Raw genomic sequence first — 17,583 nt, 5'->3', positions numbered from 1 at the left:
TCACTGTTGTTCAAACAAAGTAGCCTATTAAGAAAATTACATGGACTATATTGAGATTATGAGATATCTAAACAGTAGCCTACAGTGGACTGTGTGTGTGTGTGTGTGTGTGTGTGTGTGTGTGTGTGTGTGTGTGTGTGTGTGTGTGTGTGTGCGCGTGTGCGTGCGTGCGTGTGTGTGTGTGTGTGTGTGTGTGTGTGTGTGTGTGTGTGTGTGTGTGTGTGTGTGTGTGTGTGTGTGCGCGTGTGCGTGCGTGCGTGCGTGTGTGTGTGTGTGTGTGTGTGTGTGTGTGTGTGTGTGTGTGTGTGTGTGTGTGTGTGTGTGTGTGTGTGCAATGGCAGGCATGCAGGGGAGTCAGAAGGAGAGTTGAGTACTAAAGTTGGAAAGAGATTCAGGAAGAAACATTAAATCTCACAACCTGCATATTTCTTTAATAGATAAAGAGTGGGGGCTGCAGGTCCTGCAGAAGACGCATAATCTGTCCAACTCACAGTGGTGGAAAAAGTACTCAAAGGTTTTACTTAAGTACAAGTACTCTTTTACAAGTAAAAGTCTGGAATTCAAAATGTACTTGAGTAAAAGTACAAAAGTATTGGTATCAAAATGTAAAGTAGGCCCACCAATAGTAGAAGTACTAAAATGTTTGAAAATAGCAGATCTGCTATTTTCAAATAGCCTAGGTATAAAATAGGGCTAAAGTGGTTAATGTATGTTTTATAACGTAATCATTTATATCTACAAAGTAACTAATTAAAGTTGTCAAATAATTGTGGATTAGAAGTAAAAGTATTGAAAATTATAAGTACCCCAGTAAAGTAAAAATAACCTAAGATTTTACTTAAGTACAGTACTTGAGTAAATGTACTTAGTGACTTTACTCCACTGGTTACTCCATACATGTCCGCTGGGGGGCAATGTTGGCCGTTAAATGACGCACAAAGAGAGAATAAGCGACGCGCGTCAGGTTTGTCCTAAATCAGACGCCGTAGTTGAGGCTCCATGCTGAAGGAGAGAGGAGGGTCTTCTAGTCAAAACAAACACCATTAATAACGGGTGAGTTCACTTGTTTCACAATAGTTTTTATCTAAAACGACAACGTAGTGTTTTCATACGTGTTGCTGCTTGAGCTGCGGCGTTGATGTGTTGATAAACGGCCGTGTGTTCACAATGTGTTGGTTTTGGTTTTGTCTTTACTAGCTAACCGTAGCTAACTGAGCGATGCTAAAAATAGACGTTCTAGCCTTTATGTCTGAGCAAAGCAGTGGTTTTACTTAAGTAAAAGTATCAATACTGCAATGTAGAAATACTCTGTTACAAGTCAAAGTCCAGTATTCAAAATATACTTGGAAGTGACAAAAGTAAAAGTACTCATGTCCTCAAACTTGTGAATGTCCCATTTCACACGTTTTCAAATGTATACAAATCTTTTGAAAATAGCAGATCTACAAGCTCACAATGCGTCGTGAGCTTGTAGATCTCCTATTTTCAAATGGCCGAAATGGAGTGGGTAATGTATGTTTTGCAATAATACTCAAAATCTACAAAGTAACTATTAACTAAAGTTTTCAAATAATTGTAGTGGTGTAAAAAGTACAATATTTGCCTCTGAGATGTCATGGAGTAGAAGTAAAAGTACAGAAGATTGAAAACACTCCAGTAAAGTAAAAAATACCTCAAAATTGTACTCAAGCACAGTACTTGAGTAAATGTACTTAGTTACTTTACACCACTGCCTATTAGCTCTAAATACAATATATATACATTATTTAGCAAGACATTTGTTCATCTGTGTTTGTGTTCATTTGTAATTGGTTGTTTTGTCGGTGTATGTGATGTGTAAGAATTACTGTCGGCTATGACGATGCAGGGTCAGCCGAAACGTGTTGCTTATCAGTTAGTGGATGTTGTCATTATGGTGCTCTATGGTGAATTATTCTCAACCTTATTCATTTCAAGAATAGTAATTGCATATTAGATCATGGACCCCCATTTGATACAAGTTTTTATCTACCTGCCGTGACTTCAAACTACCCTGTACACTTTTTACACTCCTTGATTGATTGATTGATTGATTACTTTATTAGACAGAAATGCAAACAGCACGTGGTACAGTCAGACATCTGGGCTGAAAGGATATCACAAAAAAAAAGTCCTAGGGACTTGTTTCCATTGTGGTCCTATGTATTCAATTAATCAACTTGGCATGAAAAAAATCCTATCCTAACTATAGTTGTTTAGCTGATGAGACACCCTGGAACCCGCTCAACGACCCCTGGGGGTCCCCAGACCCCACGTTGAGAGCCTAGTGGCCTAGGTCAATGTTGTTTATCTGTGATGTCACATCTTCTGCCACAGCTATTTAATTCATCTCTAATGTTCATTTAGCCGGGTTGTGGCATAAGGCTGATGTTGTCGTATTTGAAATTGGGTTTGCAGAGTTTCGCTGTTATCTCTATCTACAGCATTGGTTCTCAAAGTGTGGTCCGGGGACCCCCAGGGGTCCTTTGGGGGGGGGGGGGTTCCAGGGAGTCCCCAGCAAAATGTGTTAATATAGCATCACAGTAATTTGAACCACTTTAACCTTTTATACTTTGGCTATTCAAAAATAGCAGATATACAAGATATGCGGCACCGAGTGCCGCGTTATGAGCTTGTAGATCTGCTATTTTTGAAAAATCTTCAATATTTGTGCAAGCCTTTGGATATATATTGCGAACATGTGTAACTCAAATCTTTGCTTCCAGGGGTGTCCCTGGAACAAAATATTTTGAGATAGGGGGTCCGCAGCCAAATACATATAATTTTGGGGGTCCTTGACTTGAAAAGGTTTGAGAACCGCTGATCTACAGTTCATAGACGGTAAAGGAATTATGGACCAAAAGAGTGACAAGATTAGACCAAATCATGTCTAAGAATTAAAATGTTCAATCTTCATTTGCTGGCTTGCAGCAGCAGACACATTCCACAATTTGAAACAATGTTTATGTCCATCAGTAATGTTTTCTAGTTAACCCATGACCGGGCGGGAACGCATCTGTGTCATTTTTAGATTTCTTTGGCTATTCAAAAATAGCAGATCTACAAGCTCATAGCGCATTAGCCTGTAGATCTGCTATTTTTGAAAAATCGTGAAAATGTGTGCAAATCTTTGAATATATATATATTTTTAAAGCCAAATTTGTAACTCAAATCTTTGCTTCTGGGGGGTGCCTGGAACAAAACATTTTGAGATGGGGGACCGCGGCCAAATACATAATCTAAAAATGTTTTCTAAATCCTAACAGTATGTTGCTATATCAGTGGTGCTCCAACTTTTCCATGTCAAGGAAAAATTATATGTATTTGGCCACGGACCCCCATCTCAAAATATGGTGTTCCAGGGACCCCCAGAAACACAGATCGGAGTTAGAAATGTTCGCTTTAAAACACGAATGTAACCCTAACCCTATCTGCAAAATTTTTGAATAGTCAAAGAAATCTAAAATGACACAAGATGCTTTCCCGGTCTAAATGGGTTAAATCGTCATGGGTAACACCAGTGACAGAGTGTCTGATGTTTTATAGTTAAATCGTCATGGGTATCACCAGTGACAATGTCTGATGTTTTACTCTTAAATCGTCATGGGTAACACCAGTGACAGTGTCTGATGTTTTACAGTTAAATCGTCATGGGTATCACCAGTGACCATATCTGATGTTTTACAGTTAAATCGTCATGGGTAACACCAGTGACAGAGTGTCTGGGGATCGCCATGGTGCCAAAACCCACCGCTCTGACAGTGGCGGCAGCCACAAAGACCATGAACCCAGCGGCAAGATCATGGTAGACAGCACCGATGACCCCAACATCTTCAACACCCACGGCCCAGAGTCCAAGGTACGGCACCTGCCACCAACAATACATTTTACGCAATTTAGGCTTCAAGCAGATCTACGCTCTTATCCAGAGCGACTTAACAAGAGTGAAGGCGGAATAAGCAGAGTAAGCATGAACTCAGGTCAACAAACAACAAGGTAAATAGATGTAGATAGGTAGAGTGCAGCAGAGAGAACAGTGTAGTAGTACCTAAAAAAAAACTTGGATATCAGGTGAACCTGAACCATTGAGTTCACATTGGCTGCGGGTACATGGACCATCATGTATTCATTCAGAATGAATTCATTCCGAATGAACTCATTCCGAATAGAGGAATCTGATCCACTCACCTGTTTACATGGGACCTGAATAAAAGTATTCCTCGTTTACATGACCCAAAGCATTCATTCGGAATATAACTTTGGACATGCACAAAGTGGTTCCCGCCTACGCCCGGGCATGGACCAGGGGCCACTACCCAGAGCAGAGCTTCCCCTGGTGGGCATGGGGAGGAGGCAATAGCCCCCTTGTGCCTCCGCGGCGGAGGTCTGTTGGTCGTAGGCAGGCCGGGAAGCAACGCACTGACTCCTGGCCAGGCAGCGTTGTATGCGGTGCAAGCCTGTGTTCCTTTGTTATCGCCGTTTTAATGCAAAATTAGCAGATCTACAAGTTCAGACCAGTTTCTTTTTTTGTATTGGTACCAGACACGGTAAAACTTAGGCTAGCCTATACTATTTCTCACATTTCTCATGTAGGTACGATGACGTCATCGCGCATTCGCACATGGTCATTATAATAATAAATAATAATAGGCCTGCCCTACATAAACACCCGACCGCTCATGGTCATTATAATAATAAATGAGAGAGAGAGAGAGCAACACTTACAGTCTATGAAACAAGGCACGCTCATTTATGGCTAAAGTACAAAAGTATTGGCATCAAAATACACTTAAAGTAGAAAGTATAGGCTACTCATTATGCCGAATGTCACGTTTTTCTTGTATTATTATGAAAAGGCTTTGAAACATGCTGTAACTCATTCACTGTGACGAAACCCCTCTTTCTGCGCCGAGTAGTGCACACAGGTTGTATGCGGGGTCTGTCGTCCTAAAACACAATCGCCCCGGGTGAAAATCCAGCAACCATGGAGCGGCCGCGTATGGCCCGCTCAAAAGGTGCATGGGGCGGGGTGTTTTGGGACGACCGTTCCAGCTGCCCATGGAATTAATTGATGAAGTAAAACTCAAATGTTTTCGCTGCAGCTGCGCCCTAATAATGTTGTTTTCATTTATTTTTGTTCACGTATGCTATTAAAATAATGCAGCTATTGCAGTATTGGGCCTTAACATGTGATTAAAAATGTATATGTATTTGGCCCCTCATATATAAAATAAATGTAAAATCTGATTTCAAATAGAAGCTTGCAGCTGATCAATGCGTTTCTGCGTTTACGTGTGGACAGGGATTTTTTTTTAAATCTTTGTCATGTGGCCAGGGATTCTTTTTAAAAACTGAGGACTAAAATACCTGTTTAGAAAAATATCCATAAGTGTAGCCGGCCAGCAATCCTCGGAGCGTCCGTTCTCCTGGACAAGTCTGGGCTTAACCATGACAGGCTTATTAAATGACGCTATAGAATAGAATCATTCATTTTATCCCGCAGGAGTGAGCGCTTCTCAGCACCAACCGTGGCCGAATTAGAGATTTAATAGGTCATTTTTGGACAATTCTGACAGCACTACTAAGCAGGGACATGCGCAAAGGAATGCATGTATTCCAAACAGAGAGGAGCGTTCGGAATAAGGTGTTTACATGGTCAATTCCGGTTGGTATATACCGATTCAAACAGTCTATACCACCCCTCCTAACCCGAATGAAAATTCATTCGGGTCAGACTGGAATGGAATATTCTATTCCAATTGAGGTGTTTACATGAGCAAATCTATTCTGAATGAATTCATCCATTCATTCATTCCGAATAGAAGTGTATTCATTCCGAATGAAACTGTCCATGTACCCGCAGCCACTGAGTTCACAATACAGCCTCCATCTGGGATCGCTCAGAGATTGGAGTTTACACCGACCCGCGCCCAGTCGAACCAATCAGCGGCAGCTACGGGCGAGATCTTGGTGAGACCGGATGTGACGCCATCGAGAAGCGCCTATTGCATTGTAGTTCTTTCACTATTCGTCATGGCCGCTACCACGAACAACAACACTACAAGTTGTGCAGCTACTATACGCCATGTAGACACGTCAATATAATTGGTTGGAGTTAGTACGCACAGACGGTGATTTGTTTGTTTGTTTATTTGGATCCACATCAGCTACTCTTCCTGGGGTCCACATAGAAATACATTACATAACATGAAAATATTTTGCATGATAGTATCAAAAACAAATGTTAAACACTTAAAATACGTCCAAAATGGAAAATATTAATAAATCTTGATTATATGGTGTAGTAGCCTTAATTATAAATATAACATCTTAATGATACCTCAACAAATTCAAATACATTCAGGTTGCAAATACAGTTATACTATGTAAAAACATTAAACAGTGTGCAGTTAGCCGTTATCCAAGGTGATAGACAAACGGTCCCATCCAATCACCTGTGCCAAGTAGCTTGATAAAAAGGACCGCCGTCTTGCAGCGGTTGGGCTACCAAGATCTCAGATGGAAGTAGGTTGTGAAACAAGTGTGAAGCAAGCTTCTTCCATCTGGCGGAGTCAGGTTACTCCCCCACCCCCCAAAAAAGGTTTTTCACTGTCTAAACTGTTCCAAGTGAAGAAAATTAGTTGAGACACTCCCAATCCGTTGATTTGACTGTCACCTCACTGTCAATTTAACCATTTAACCCTTACGGGTCCATTTGGTTATATTTTTTTACACTTTCTGAATTTAAGGGGGGGTAAAATAAATGTTAGGGTCGGATGCTAATTTTATCCAATCAGGAGAGAGAAGTCATACAGGATAAAAAAAAAGTGAAATTTGAAGTGATGAAAAAAAGGAATGAGCTGACAAAATTGAAACCGGAACATGGGTTTTCCAATAATGCAAATTGAAAACTATAACATTTTAAGCTGATGAAGTGGATTTCTCTCTCCTGATTGGATAAACATGAACATGTTTTTCTCTCTGTTTACTAAAGAGCTGGAGTAACCTCTGTTACTGAAAAACAAAACACTATATATCAATGATTACACTCAGAATACAGAACTCTCAGATTATAGAACTTTTTAACAAACCTTTTTTCTTTCAAAGAAATGGATCATATCATACGGCACCTCTAAATGAATAGGATTGTACTTTGTAGTTACTAATTATTGTATAACAGTTACTGTTGTGTAATTATTGTATAATTACTATGTGTTTCTCTCACTGCAGACTTCAGGAGAGAAGGATCCAGACCTGGATGATCTGGTGAAGACCGGTCCTCCTCAGTCCAGACCCACGGTCATCCGCTGGGCCGGTGGGGGGAAGGAGGTCTACATAGCGGGCTCTTTTAACAACTGGAACACCAAGATCCCCCTCAATAAAAGGTAAACGCAGCGTATATCTGTATGGAATGCGATTCTTCTCTGAAGAGTGTGCTAACGGAACCAAATGGACCCGGAAGGGAACATTTGGTTCCATTAGCACACTCTTCAGAGCTACAGATGGATAAAAGGACTCTGAGGATTTTACCAAGTAATGCCTAGAGATCTACAAGCTCGCTATGAGCTTGTATATCTGCTATTTTTGAATAGCCAAAGTATAAAATAATGGTTAAAAGTGCGTTCCCGGTTTTAATGGGTTAAATTAAATACAATTTCTGCCATGTGTGATGAAGCTTTGCCAGATGAGCAATTCATACTTGGATTTATAACGGATTTGTACTTTGTCGCGCACAAGCATAAATGATTTATCTCTAATCTTTCCAAAAGTCACAATGACTTTGTAGCCATCCTGGACCTTCCAGAAGGAGAGCACCAGTACAAGTTCTTTGTGGATGGACAGTGGGTCCACGACCCATCAGAGGTACTGTACAGCATTACATTGGACCACAATACAAACCATCCAGTCCCCAGGACCTTTTTGTGTTATCCTTTTAGCTTTAATGTCTTAACTGTACCACGTGTGGCTGTTTACATTTCTGACCAATAAAGTATTCAATCAATATTTTAAAAAAAACTGCTAGCTGCCAGCCAAACAACCTCTCTACAGATCTAACCTCCTCATTCCTTTCTTAAGCCATTTAGCCCTGAGGCTGATTCTAAACGCCTTCTAAATCCTCACCTAAGTTTTCTGAAAAACTTCTAATATTTATTCAAAAATTACAAAAGAAATATGTTGCTATATACTGCACGTAGCAACAGGAACACCAAAAGGTGTCCTGAAAGGTATTACAAAAGGGGTTCGCGCTCAAAATGGGTTAAGTCATGTTTTCAGTAGGCCTGCACAGCGAATTTCTTGCTGTGCAATATATCGTTTAAAGAAAAACAAGTTTTAGTATTGTATTTAGTTTGGGGTATTTGATGGTGAAGGGATGATATTCAAAAAGTTCCGAAAAAGCATTGTGTAATAAAAATCTCAAAATATCATACCAAAAAAGTATTCACAATTAAAACTGACCTAGCTAAAAAAGGAAGATAGATTTGAAAAGATAAACAGTCAGATGTTCAGTGTGAACCCTGCAGTGAATCATATTGACATTTCAACATGATATGTTTGTATATGGCTGATTGTTGGTCCCCTGTCCGCAGCCAGTGGTAACCAGTCAGCTGGGCACCATCAACAACCTCATCCAGGTGAAGAAGTCTGACTTTGAGGTGTTTGACGCCTTGCAGGTGGACTCTCTGGAATGCTCGGAATCAGGTGAGCTGCATTAAAGGACCACTTCACCCATTTTCAACCTATCTTCAATTCATATAATTGGTCATCACTAATGCTCATGATAAAATGGTACAATTTGTTTCTACTCGAGGGCTGTGGACACTTCAGAATACCCGCCTACCAGTGACATTAGGGATGGCCAACCGGTAACCGTTAACCGACCGTTAATCGGCCACCGACTAATACTAACGACTAACGATTAATCGTTAAAAAAATGGGGGCCAAAAATGTTTTTTGTTTTTTGGCCAAGTCTACACCTGTAACCACACGTAACTTCCACTTTATTCTTCTTCTTCCTCGTCTTTGTATTGGTATTGTTTGTGTTGGAGCGCCTCAGTGCGGCTGCAGAGTTCATGTGCAACCTCTTCCAGAGAGAGATAGAGACACTAGAAACTCTGCTGAAGACACAAAACAAACTGTGTAGACTTGGCCCTTTAGATTTTTTATTTTTTTTCCTTAACTGATTCACTGCCAATCACGTAGATCTACGCGAACCTATTTAAAGCCGCCACGTGCCAATCACGTAGATCTACGTGAACTAAAAATACGTTTTTTGTTTTTTTTTCCCAATTTGACCCAAAGACCAAGGAGATATGATTTTTTGAAGATCTAGACTCCTATCCACTTCCTTGTTAACTTAAAACTTAAAAATTCTGTATCTCGGCTCCTGAGTACTTTTTTTCAATGAAAAATCTCTGGCACTGGCTAAAAAAATATGAAAATACCTCTGGCAGTTAATGGGTTAACGGTTATCGATTAATTAATCGGTAAGGCCTAACGGTAACCGGTTAATAAAATGTCTCCATTTGGCCATCCCTAAGTGACATCATCTTTTTTTTTATTAATGCGAGAACAATAGCTTCCATTATAGCAGGCTAACTTTCCAGGAATAGAAAGCCTGAAGTTTCTTTAAGCTTCCCCATCGATGATGTCACTGGTAGGCGGATTTCTGAACTGTCCACAGCCCTCCTCCCCTGAGATACAGACCGAGTAGGAAAAATAATTGCACCATATTAAATGAGCATTAGTGAGGACCAATTATATGAAGATAGGTTGAAAATGGGTGAAGTCGTCCTTTAATCACTTAAACCCAATACTCTTGGTGAAACTTGAACTTGTATTTGCAACTGTACTTGGTCATGCTCTTTTATCACTCTACACCAAATCTCTTTGGCAAAAATGGCCGATCTCAATAAGCTCGGTGTAGACTTGTCAATGATTCTTATGCTTTAAGAGGACAATGCACCAGAAGAGTCAGAGTGGTAACAAAAAACTGTTTGTTTAAAGCTACAGTATATCCACATTCAGCTCTTAAACATGGGTTTATTAATTGAATTCTAAGCCCTGTATGTTGACCGTTCCCACAGATCTGTCCAGTTCGCCTCCAGGACCGTACGGTCAGGAACAGTACCAGTTCAGACCAGAGGAGCGCTTCAAAGCCCCACCCATCCTCCCCCCTCACCTGCTTCAAGTCATCCTCAACAAGGACACCAACATATCTGTTAGTCTCTTCCTCCATGTGTCTATAGCAGTGGTTCTCAAACGTTTTCATGTCAAGGACCCCAAAATGTATATGTATTTGATGGTGGACTAGAGATGCCGCGATCCGATTAACAGATCGGATATCGGCCCGATAACAGCAAAAAAATGGAAATCGCAGCGAAAATGCCGATCAAACGCTCCGATTAAAACATTCCATTCCAGTACTCCACTCCAGCAGTTCTATGCAGCACTTCTAACCAGCACGCTGTGAAACTTTGCTGACTATGATTCTGGAGAGGTTATGTTCTCTGTTTGAGTAATATCACTTTGATCAATCCTTTTTTAACATTTAGTTTTAACATAAAATCAGTAATAAAAAGTAAAGGTAAAACGCGGAGCGTGGACCGTGGTCGTGGCCCGTGCGCCACATGTTGTACGGGCTGACACATTGTCTGTGCGAGCAACACAGAAGTGCGCAGCGCGTCCTGAAAGACTTCATTCAAATTCTCCGTCACCGTCATGATCCACACAAGTATGTTTATACCTACCTTGTGACTGTTAAGTTATATCACCAGCCGATCAAACAATACGATTTGAAACGCAAAAGATTTTGGCTGAATTAACAACACTGGCTTTTGCGACGCGAGCGGCGAGCCTCTCTCTCTCGCAGTGGTGTAAATGAATGCCCTTCTTATCTTCATCATCCTACAGCGTCACACAAGCGTATGTAGAATCTATAAGTAGATCTACAAGCTCTATGAGGTTGTCACTGCCAACCCTAACCTTGAGGAGGGTGTAGACTACAAGAGACAACCACTTTCTTCTGCCGTTTTTGTTCCGACGTCTCTCCCCTCTCATCCCCTCTCCTCTAGGCCAGTGGTTTTCAACCCTTTTCATATCAAGGTCCATTATTTATTCCACATTTAAGCCACGGATCCCACCATTTGATGAAATTTAGACTCTCAGACCCAAAACTAAAATATTTTGTTATCGTTGGATAAGACTAAACAATGTGACTACTTTGTCCACCACTGCTCTCTCGAACCTGGTGATTAATAATTAACCCACACAGGATCTATTATTGTCCGTCTTATTAAAAAAGACAATGCCTACATAAAAGGGAAACTTAGATGGCGTCTTTTGCAACATAGTAGGCCTAGCTGTCCATCGAGGCTCTTTGAGTCTTCCTTTACACTTTTTTTAAACATTTTAAAATACAAAATTTTAGATAGACAGTATAGAGATTATTATGTGCCTGATCGGAATTAATCGGATCGGATCGGTTTTGATGCTGCCTGATCGGGATCGGATCGCAAAAACCTTGATCGCAGCACCTCTACCGTGGACCCCCCCCATTTGGAAACATTTTGTGCCAGCGAACCCTATAAGAGAACATTTGTCAACAGCATGTAGATCAGCTATTTTCAAATAGCTAAAATATTAAACGGGGCTCAAGTGTTTAAACTGTTTCTCATTTAGCTGAGGACCCCCTGGAACCCCCCCAAAGAACCACTGGTCTATAGGACAAAATACAGCGCACCATCTATAAATTATAAACACGTATGGCTGTGGTAGCACTCTGGTGTAAATAATTGGCGTCTAGGTGGGGTGAAGGTGGTATTAAATTCTGAAGGAAAAATGCCCCCATCTGGTTGTGTCTGTGTGGGGTTGCAAAGGTTCTTTGACCTATTATGCCTCAGCAAAAAGCAACAGTACGATTGTGCTTCGGTGTTCAGAGTACATACTGTTTATTTTACGTTTGATCGCCTCCATACCACAATAGCCGAGGGTTACTTTATCGCCAAAAACGCTTACGGATGTGTGGGGCTCTGTTGTCATGAATAGGAACAAGGCTACTGTATGTGTGTGCTTTAAATTTGTCATTTATATTTGATACTGAGTTCTCTCTCTCTCTCACATGGCAGTGTGACCCTGCACTTTTGCCTGAACCAAACCACGTGATGCTGAACCATCTGTATGCCCTGTCCATAAAGGTAGGTTGGCTGGAACCCGGAAAAAAAAACGGCCTGTGTCTGAAGACTAGTTCCATCACTGCCTAGAATTCAGTGAAAACACATGGGTCTGTCTGACGTTTCTTCCAGTTAAGGGAGTTTTTCGTTGCCACTGTCGCAAAAATTGCTTGCTCAGGGTGGGACAATGTCGTGTCTCTGCTCTACATGTAAAGTGTCTTGAGACAACTTGTTGTGATTTGACACTTTAATCAAATTTAATTGAACTTTTGTAGAATCTTGGATTGTAGGCATCTAGCCATGATTTAGATCACAGAGGTTCCTGTAAGTGAGGAACGGGAATTATTAATGTTTTGCCATTCACTAATTGCATACCCAATGCGAACAAAGTGGAATATAAATAAATATAATTAATAAATATAATAAATAAATATTTAAAAACAATTATTTTATACTTTTTTTTAATTTTGCCTACTGGTAAACATACATATGTCATGTTACACTGATGTTGGTGAACTATCAATTTATGTTGTGCTAGAGATCTTTCCAATGCAAAGGATGATATAACATAAATAGAGCCTTACAGTATATTTCTGAAAAAAAGTTAATAATAGGACTCTTTAAAAAAAAAAAAAGTATATTGGCATAATCTTTTGTTTGCATTCATTTTTGTGCTAAACGTGTAATTCTGAGACCTATTTTACTATGCAACAAGAGAATGGGCCATCCCGTTGCATAGTAGCAACAGATATGATGGTCAGGTACAGGTAGCTATACAGCCAAAGGTTCTACCAAACTTCAACATCATTGCCTGATGGGGAATCTCAGGAGTACCCACCCCCAGGGTATATGAACCCCTTCCTCTGTAAACATGTGTCTATTTGGGGGAAACGAGGGGAGCAACATGATATGCTTTCTCTCCAGCCCAGTGCTAGAACACAGATACATAAATCAAATGTTACAGTAAACAGCTGTAAGTGGATAGGTTAATCTTAGCCTCCCAATGCAACATGACGGGGGCAGATCTAGTCGAGTGTCCGCCATTGTTATTGGGGAGTGAAATTTGTTTTTGTGCGAGCTCCATCGCGAGACAAATAAACAAAAGATATCTACATGTGTACACTTGCATATCCATCCAGTACAGTATTTACATGAGGTTAGACATAAGGTGCATCTGCTGCATCAACATGGCAGCAGTTAAACTATGCATGATACGAGCTTGTCAGATTTTCTAAGGTTAATGAGCTTGGGGCAGGAGGTATTATGCCAGTATGCTACAGTACTTCCTATAGAACAGAGCTCCACTCACTCCCTTCTCTTTTTCTGTTTGCACGGCAGGATGGCGTGATGGTGCTCAGCGCGACCCACCGGTACAAGAAGAAATATGTCACGTCTCTGCTCTACAAGCCCATCTAAACCGCACCCACGCACTCTACGGCGTGTTTTGTATTCTACCGTACTTAGTTTTTTTCTTTTTTTATCATCATATTTAGCCAAATATTGCACTGAAGGGACAGTTTACGGGTGATCCAAAATGCTGACGGCTGTGAACCTGAGGCGAGATTTCAAAAGGGCACATTTATCTCTTTCATAGGGCTCCGAACAAAAGTAGCACACTCACTGACGAGGAGGGCTTTCTGGGTTGGATCCGCCACACCCAGCCTGTGTCTCCCACAGGCAGGCAGGCAGGCAGGCAGCCACCATTTGTTCACAGTCTGGAGGGTTCATCTGGTTCTGGCTGGGGTCCCAGGTGGGCCTTTCTTTTTTTGGCTGTTCGAGCAAGCAGGAGCTGGGAGTTCAACCACAATCTCAGACCCCATCAAGGGGTAACACGTGACGAGAGACTGAGAAAACCATTGTGTGCATGTGTTTTCTGGGGATTGCATGTTGGTCATGAGCATCAAGGCAATTCGATTTAGTTTTGTGTGTTTTTTGAGATTATATTAAGGGATTTGGCCTGTTTCTCGATGGCACCGTAAATGCCTCAAGATGCATAACCGTGTGGAAGTGTGTACATTAGTCATCATGGCTTTAAAAGCCTTTGTGAGTGTGATTTAGATTATTATTGGAGTGGATTAACTGGTCGATTGTTACAGTGTTGTCCACATCCCCCGTGAAACGGATAGAATTGTATGATTGTAATAGTTTCAGTCCGATCAAGGCCATTTCTTTCTGAATGCAGAGTAAAGTTACGATGGCCACTAAATTGAGCTTAGATCCCCATGAGCACAGCAGACATGGAATTACTGGATCATGCGCAAAACACTGGGCTGTAGCATGAAATGTATTATAGACTCTGCTCTAATCTGAATACATTCTGACGATTCTCATTCATAGGCGTCGGCGACAGTCACATACATATTTACCCAAAATAATATTTCTGTGATTTATAATAATAATTCCCCTGAAAAAATATGTGATTGATTTATTTTTATTTTATTTTATTTCATCTATTAAGTGGAGCCAAATCTGTTACAAAGGGTGGGGGTTAGAAAAAATAAATGAAAACTAAATTGGGGATTTTGTTCCCTGAACATCTGGATTTCATAAAAATCAGGAGGCACTTTTTTTATTTTATCAAAAAGGAATATGTGTAAATTTTTACCATTAGTTGCTCTTAAACTAATTTCAGCCGATAATCTGGGCTGCCTTTCCCCCATTTTTCTCTTTTATTTTTGTATCTTTGTCCCTTGTACGTTTGTGAAGCTGCGAGCCTACGACTAGACAGCGCTGTAGACGAGAGCCTAGGATTACAAATCTCCCACATATGAGTTTGACCGTTTCTCTCATTCCAAAATCACCCTCCCACCAAAATGTCCGCTTTTACATCGACTCGTGTTCTCTCTTTGAAGGGCTTATGGACAGAGAATGGAGAAACTAAGATTGCCAATTGTTTCAATCTGCCGTTGCCTTTATCTCGACACAAAGCTGTGAGCACTTTACCCGTCCTGTGAGCAGGAGACGCCTGCTTTGTACTTGGTTGCCCATGGTGGTGTGCGCCAAAAGGAGCCGATCTACAAGCTCATGAGCATGTCGGCTATGTGCCACGGACAGTGGTGGAAAGTAACGAAGTACATTTACTTGAGTACTGTACTCAAGTAAATCGTTTGTAGAATCTGTACTTTACTTGAGTATTTTTTGGATACTTCTGACTTTCGGTCCTCTACATTTCAAAGACAAATATAATGTACTTTTGACTTGACTATACTTCTAGGAGGGGATAAAGTACCTTATGAACTAACCACTTGAGCCCTATTTCAAATATAGTTAAAAATTGCGGATCTACAAGCTCACAACGCGCCGCAACACGCTGTGAGCTTGTAGATCTGCTATTTTCACTAATGTTATTTTTTCGAATATTTCATGGAAAATCTTTGACATGAAGTACTGGGGTCGAGTATTTATTTCTGCCAGATAGCAGATAGGATTGTACTGTATTTATCTGTTACATATTATATATATATATAGTATATACATATATAATATTTATATGCCTGTTGTGCATGTATTGAATGTCTGTGAATTATGACTAGACTGGTGCATGTCACGACTGTGATCCCATGCTTTTGAACGTTTTGAATCAAATTCTGATTAATAATTATGTTAAACAAACGGCTGTCGTGTTTATATATATTTGCTTTGTCCTCAACGTTTGATGTGCAGGGCTACAGGAAGTACGTTATTGTGTGTAACGCCCATTGCAAAGTTCCCAATCGAACCACATTTCGTCAGGCGGAAATCTTGTATGTCCAAAACGGTTCCTTTTTTAAATATAATTTTAGCGATGTTAACGATTAACGATTTAAAATAATGAAACTAGCCGATCTAACAGCTTGCAATGCGTCGCATCGCTTGTAGATCTGCTATTTTCACTATTTTTGTGTGACATTCTTGTATGATGAAGTAGAGTATTCATTTACGAAAAAAACAAAAAAACGTTTCAACATGGAGATACAAGATTTCTGCCCGACAGCAACAAAGTGAAGTTTATTTTTTTCATACTACAAGGTTCCCATGGTCATGCAATTCCTCAAATATTTTTGAAATTAGAAATGCCAGGCCTGAAAAAGCTTTGGATTTAATGTTTTGGCTATGCATTGTTTTTGGCTACAGATTTAAAAAACATGTCCCAAAGTATGTCTGACACGTATTCAGGACGTCACGTGAAAAAAAGCAATAGATCTTGCAACGCGTCGCACCGTTGATGCATTGTTAGCTTGTAGGTGTGTTCTTTTTGTCATGTGATGCCCTCGCTCGACTATAAATCAATCGGCGCCGAGGTCGTAAAAGTTTACAGGGAGCGCAACCCTAACCCTCCTACTATCGGTGATGCAAAATGTGGAGTGGAATGGAATTCTCTTAATTCTACTGCATGTGTAGACAAAGGTATAATACCATTCTATGTATATTCTGTGCTCCTTTCTTTTCTTTTTTTTACTAACCCTAACCCTTGGGGCATTGCACAGTGCACACTGAAGTAAGAGCCTCATTATTGTGCCGTATTATGGCTAGGCCTGGAAATTGGGTAAAGTATTGTGGAAAAGTTAAGGAATTATTTGTTAAAAATGTGTGGGAACCCTGTATAAATGATGTTCTGTAGCAGTGAAACATGCTCTTTCCATGCATTTTTAAGATGTTAAATGTTGGCTCGCTATTGTACATTTTACCATGACCATTTAAAAGTAGTCATGTATTTTCAGTTACATGTTTCAGTATATTCTGTTACTGTGGAATTGGAGAGATTCCCAAAATGTTGAGCATTTCAGTTATTTGAGTTATTTTGTGATTATGACAGAATTCCGAAATCCAACTACAAATCTCTACTGCATGTATGCTGAGAAATGATAGCCTTGAAATACTACCTTATTTAGTCATGTTGGTGAAAAACTACTGATTGCACTGCAGCACAAATAATAATAATACTTTGAATGTCTTGCCAGGCAATATAGAAAGTTTGGGAAAGAATGTGAGAATTCCTCTGGGGATTAAAAAGGGAGTATGTGGATTCTATTACACTTTTAGGCTCAAACCAAACCTTTACTTTTACCACTTTCATGCTTTATATTTTTTGGCTTAACAGATCACCATTGTTCACAATCACTGATGGTATGGTTTTGTATTTGTTTGCAAATAAAGACAGATGATTAGCTGAGCCGTCATTTTTTTCTTGTGTGTCCATTAGATTAAAATGATTCTTTTACATAATCTTTGTCAAAATACAGTAGGTGTTTGATTATTTCTGATAGAACTCACCTTTACAGAAAGAAATTCAAAAGTGCTGGAGTATTTCAACTTAAATGTATTAACTGAAGGCTAACATACAAAAGAATGCTTCAACACACCAAGAGACACAAGCCATGAGAGACTGAGTGATAAAAAAAATATATATTTATAT

At 40.1% G+C, this 17,583-nt stretch overlaps 1 protein-coding gene across 1 annotated transcript; it reads left to right on the top strand.

Moving 5' to 3' along the window:
• Positions 1-982: 982 nt before the first annotated feature.
• Positions 983-17,340, top strand: prkab2 (protein kinase, AMP-activated, beta 2 non-catalytic subunit). Its single transcript, XM_080440466.1, has 8 exons — positions 983-1,053; positions 3,706-3,877; positions 7,249-7,403; positions 7,788-7,881; positions 8,607-8,718; positions 10,104-10,237; positions 12,144-12,212; positions 13,527-17,340. The coding sequence occupies exons 2-8, from the start codon at positions 3,716-3,718 to the stop codon at positions 13,602-13,604; spliced, it is 804 nt and encodes a 267-aa protein (XP_080296592.1). The 5' UTR covers positions 983-1,053; positions 3,706-3,715; the 3' UTR covers positions 13,605-17,340.
• The last annotated feature ends 243 nt before the right edge of the window (positions 17,341-17,583 follow it).

Source organism: Gymnoscopelus braueri, assembly GCF_963280865.1.
Source record: "Gymnoscopelus braueri genome assembly, chromosome: 10".
NCBI lineage: Eukaryota > Metazoa > Chordata > Actinopteri > Myctophiformes > Myctophidae > Gymnoscopelus > Gymnoscopelus braueri.
This window is presented reverse-complemented; position numbering and strand designations above follow the sequence as displayed.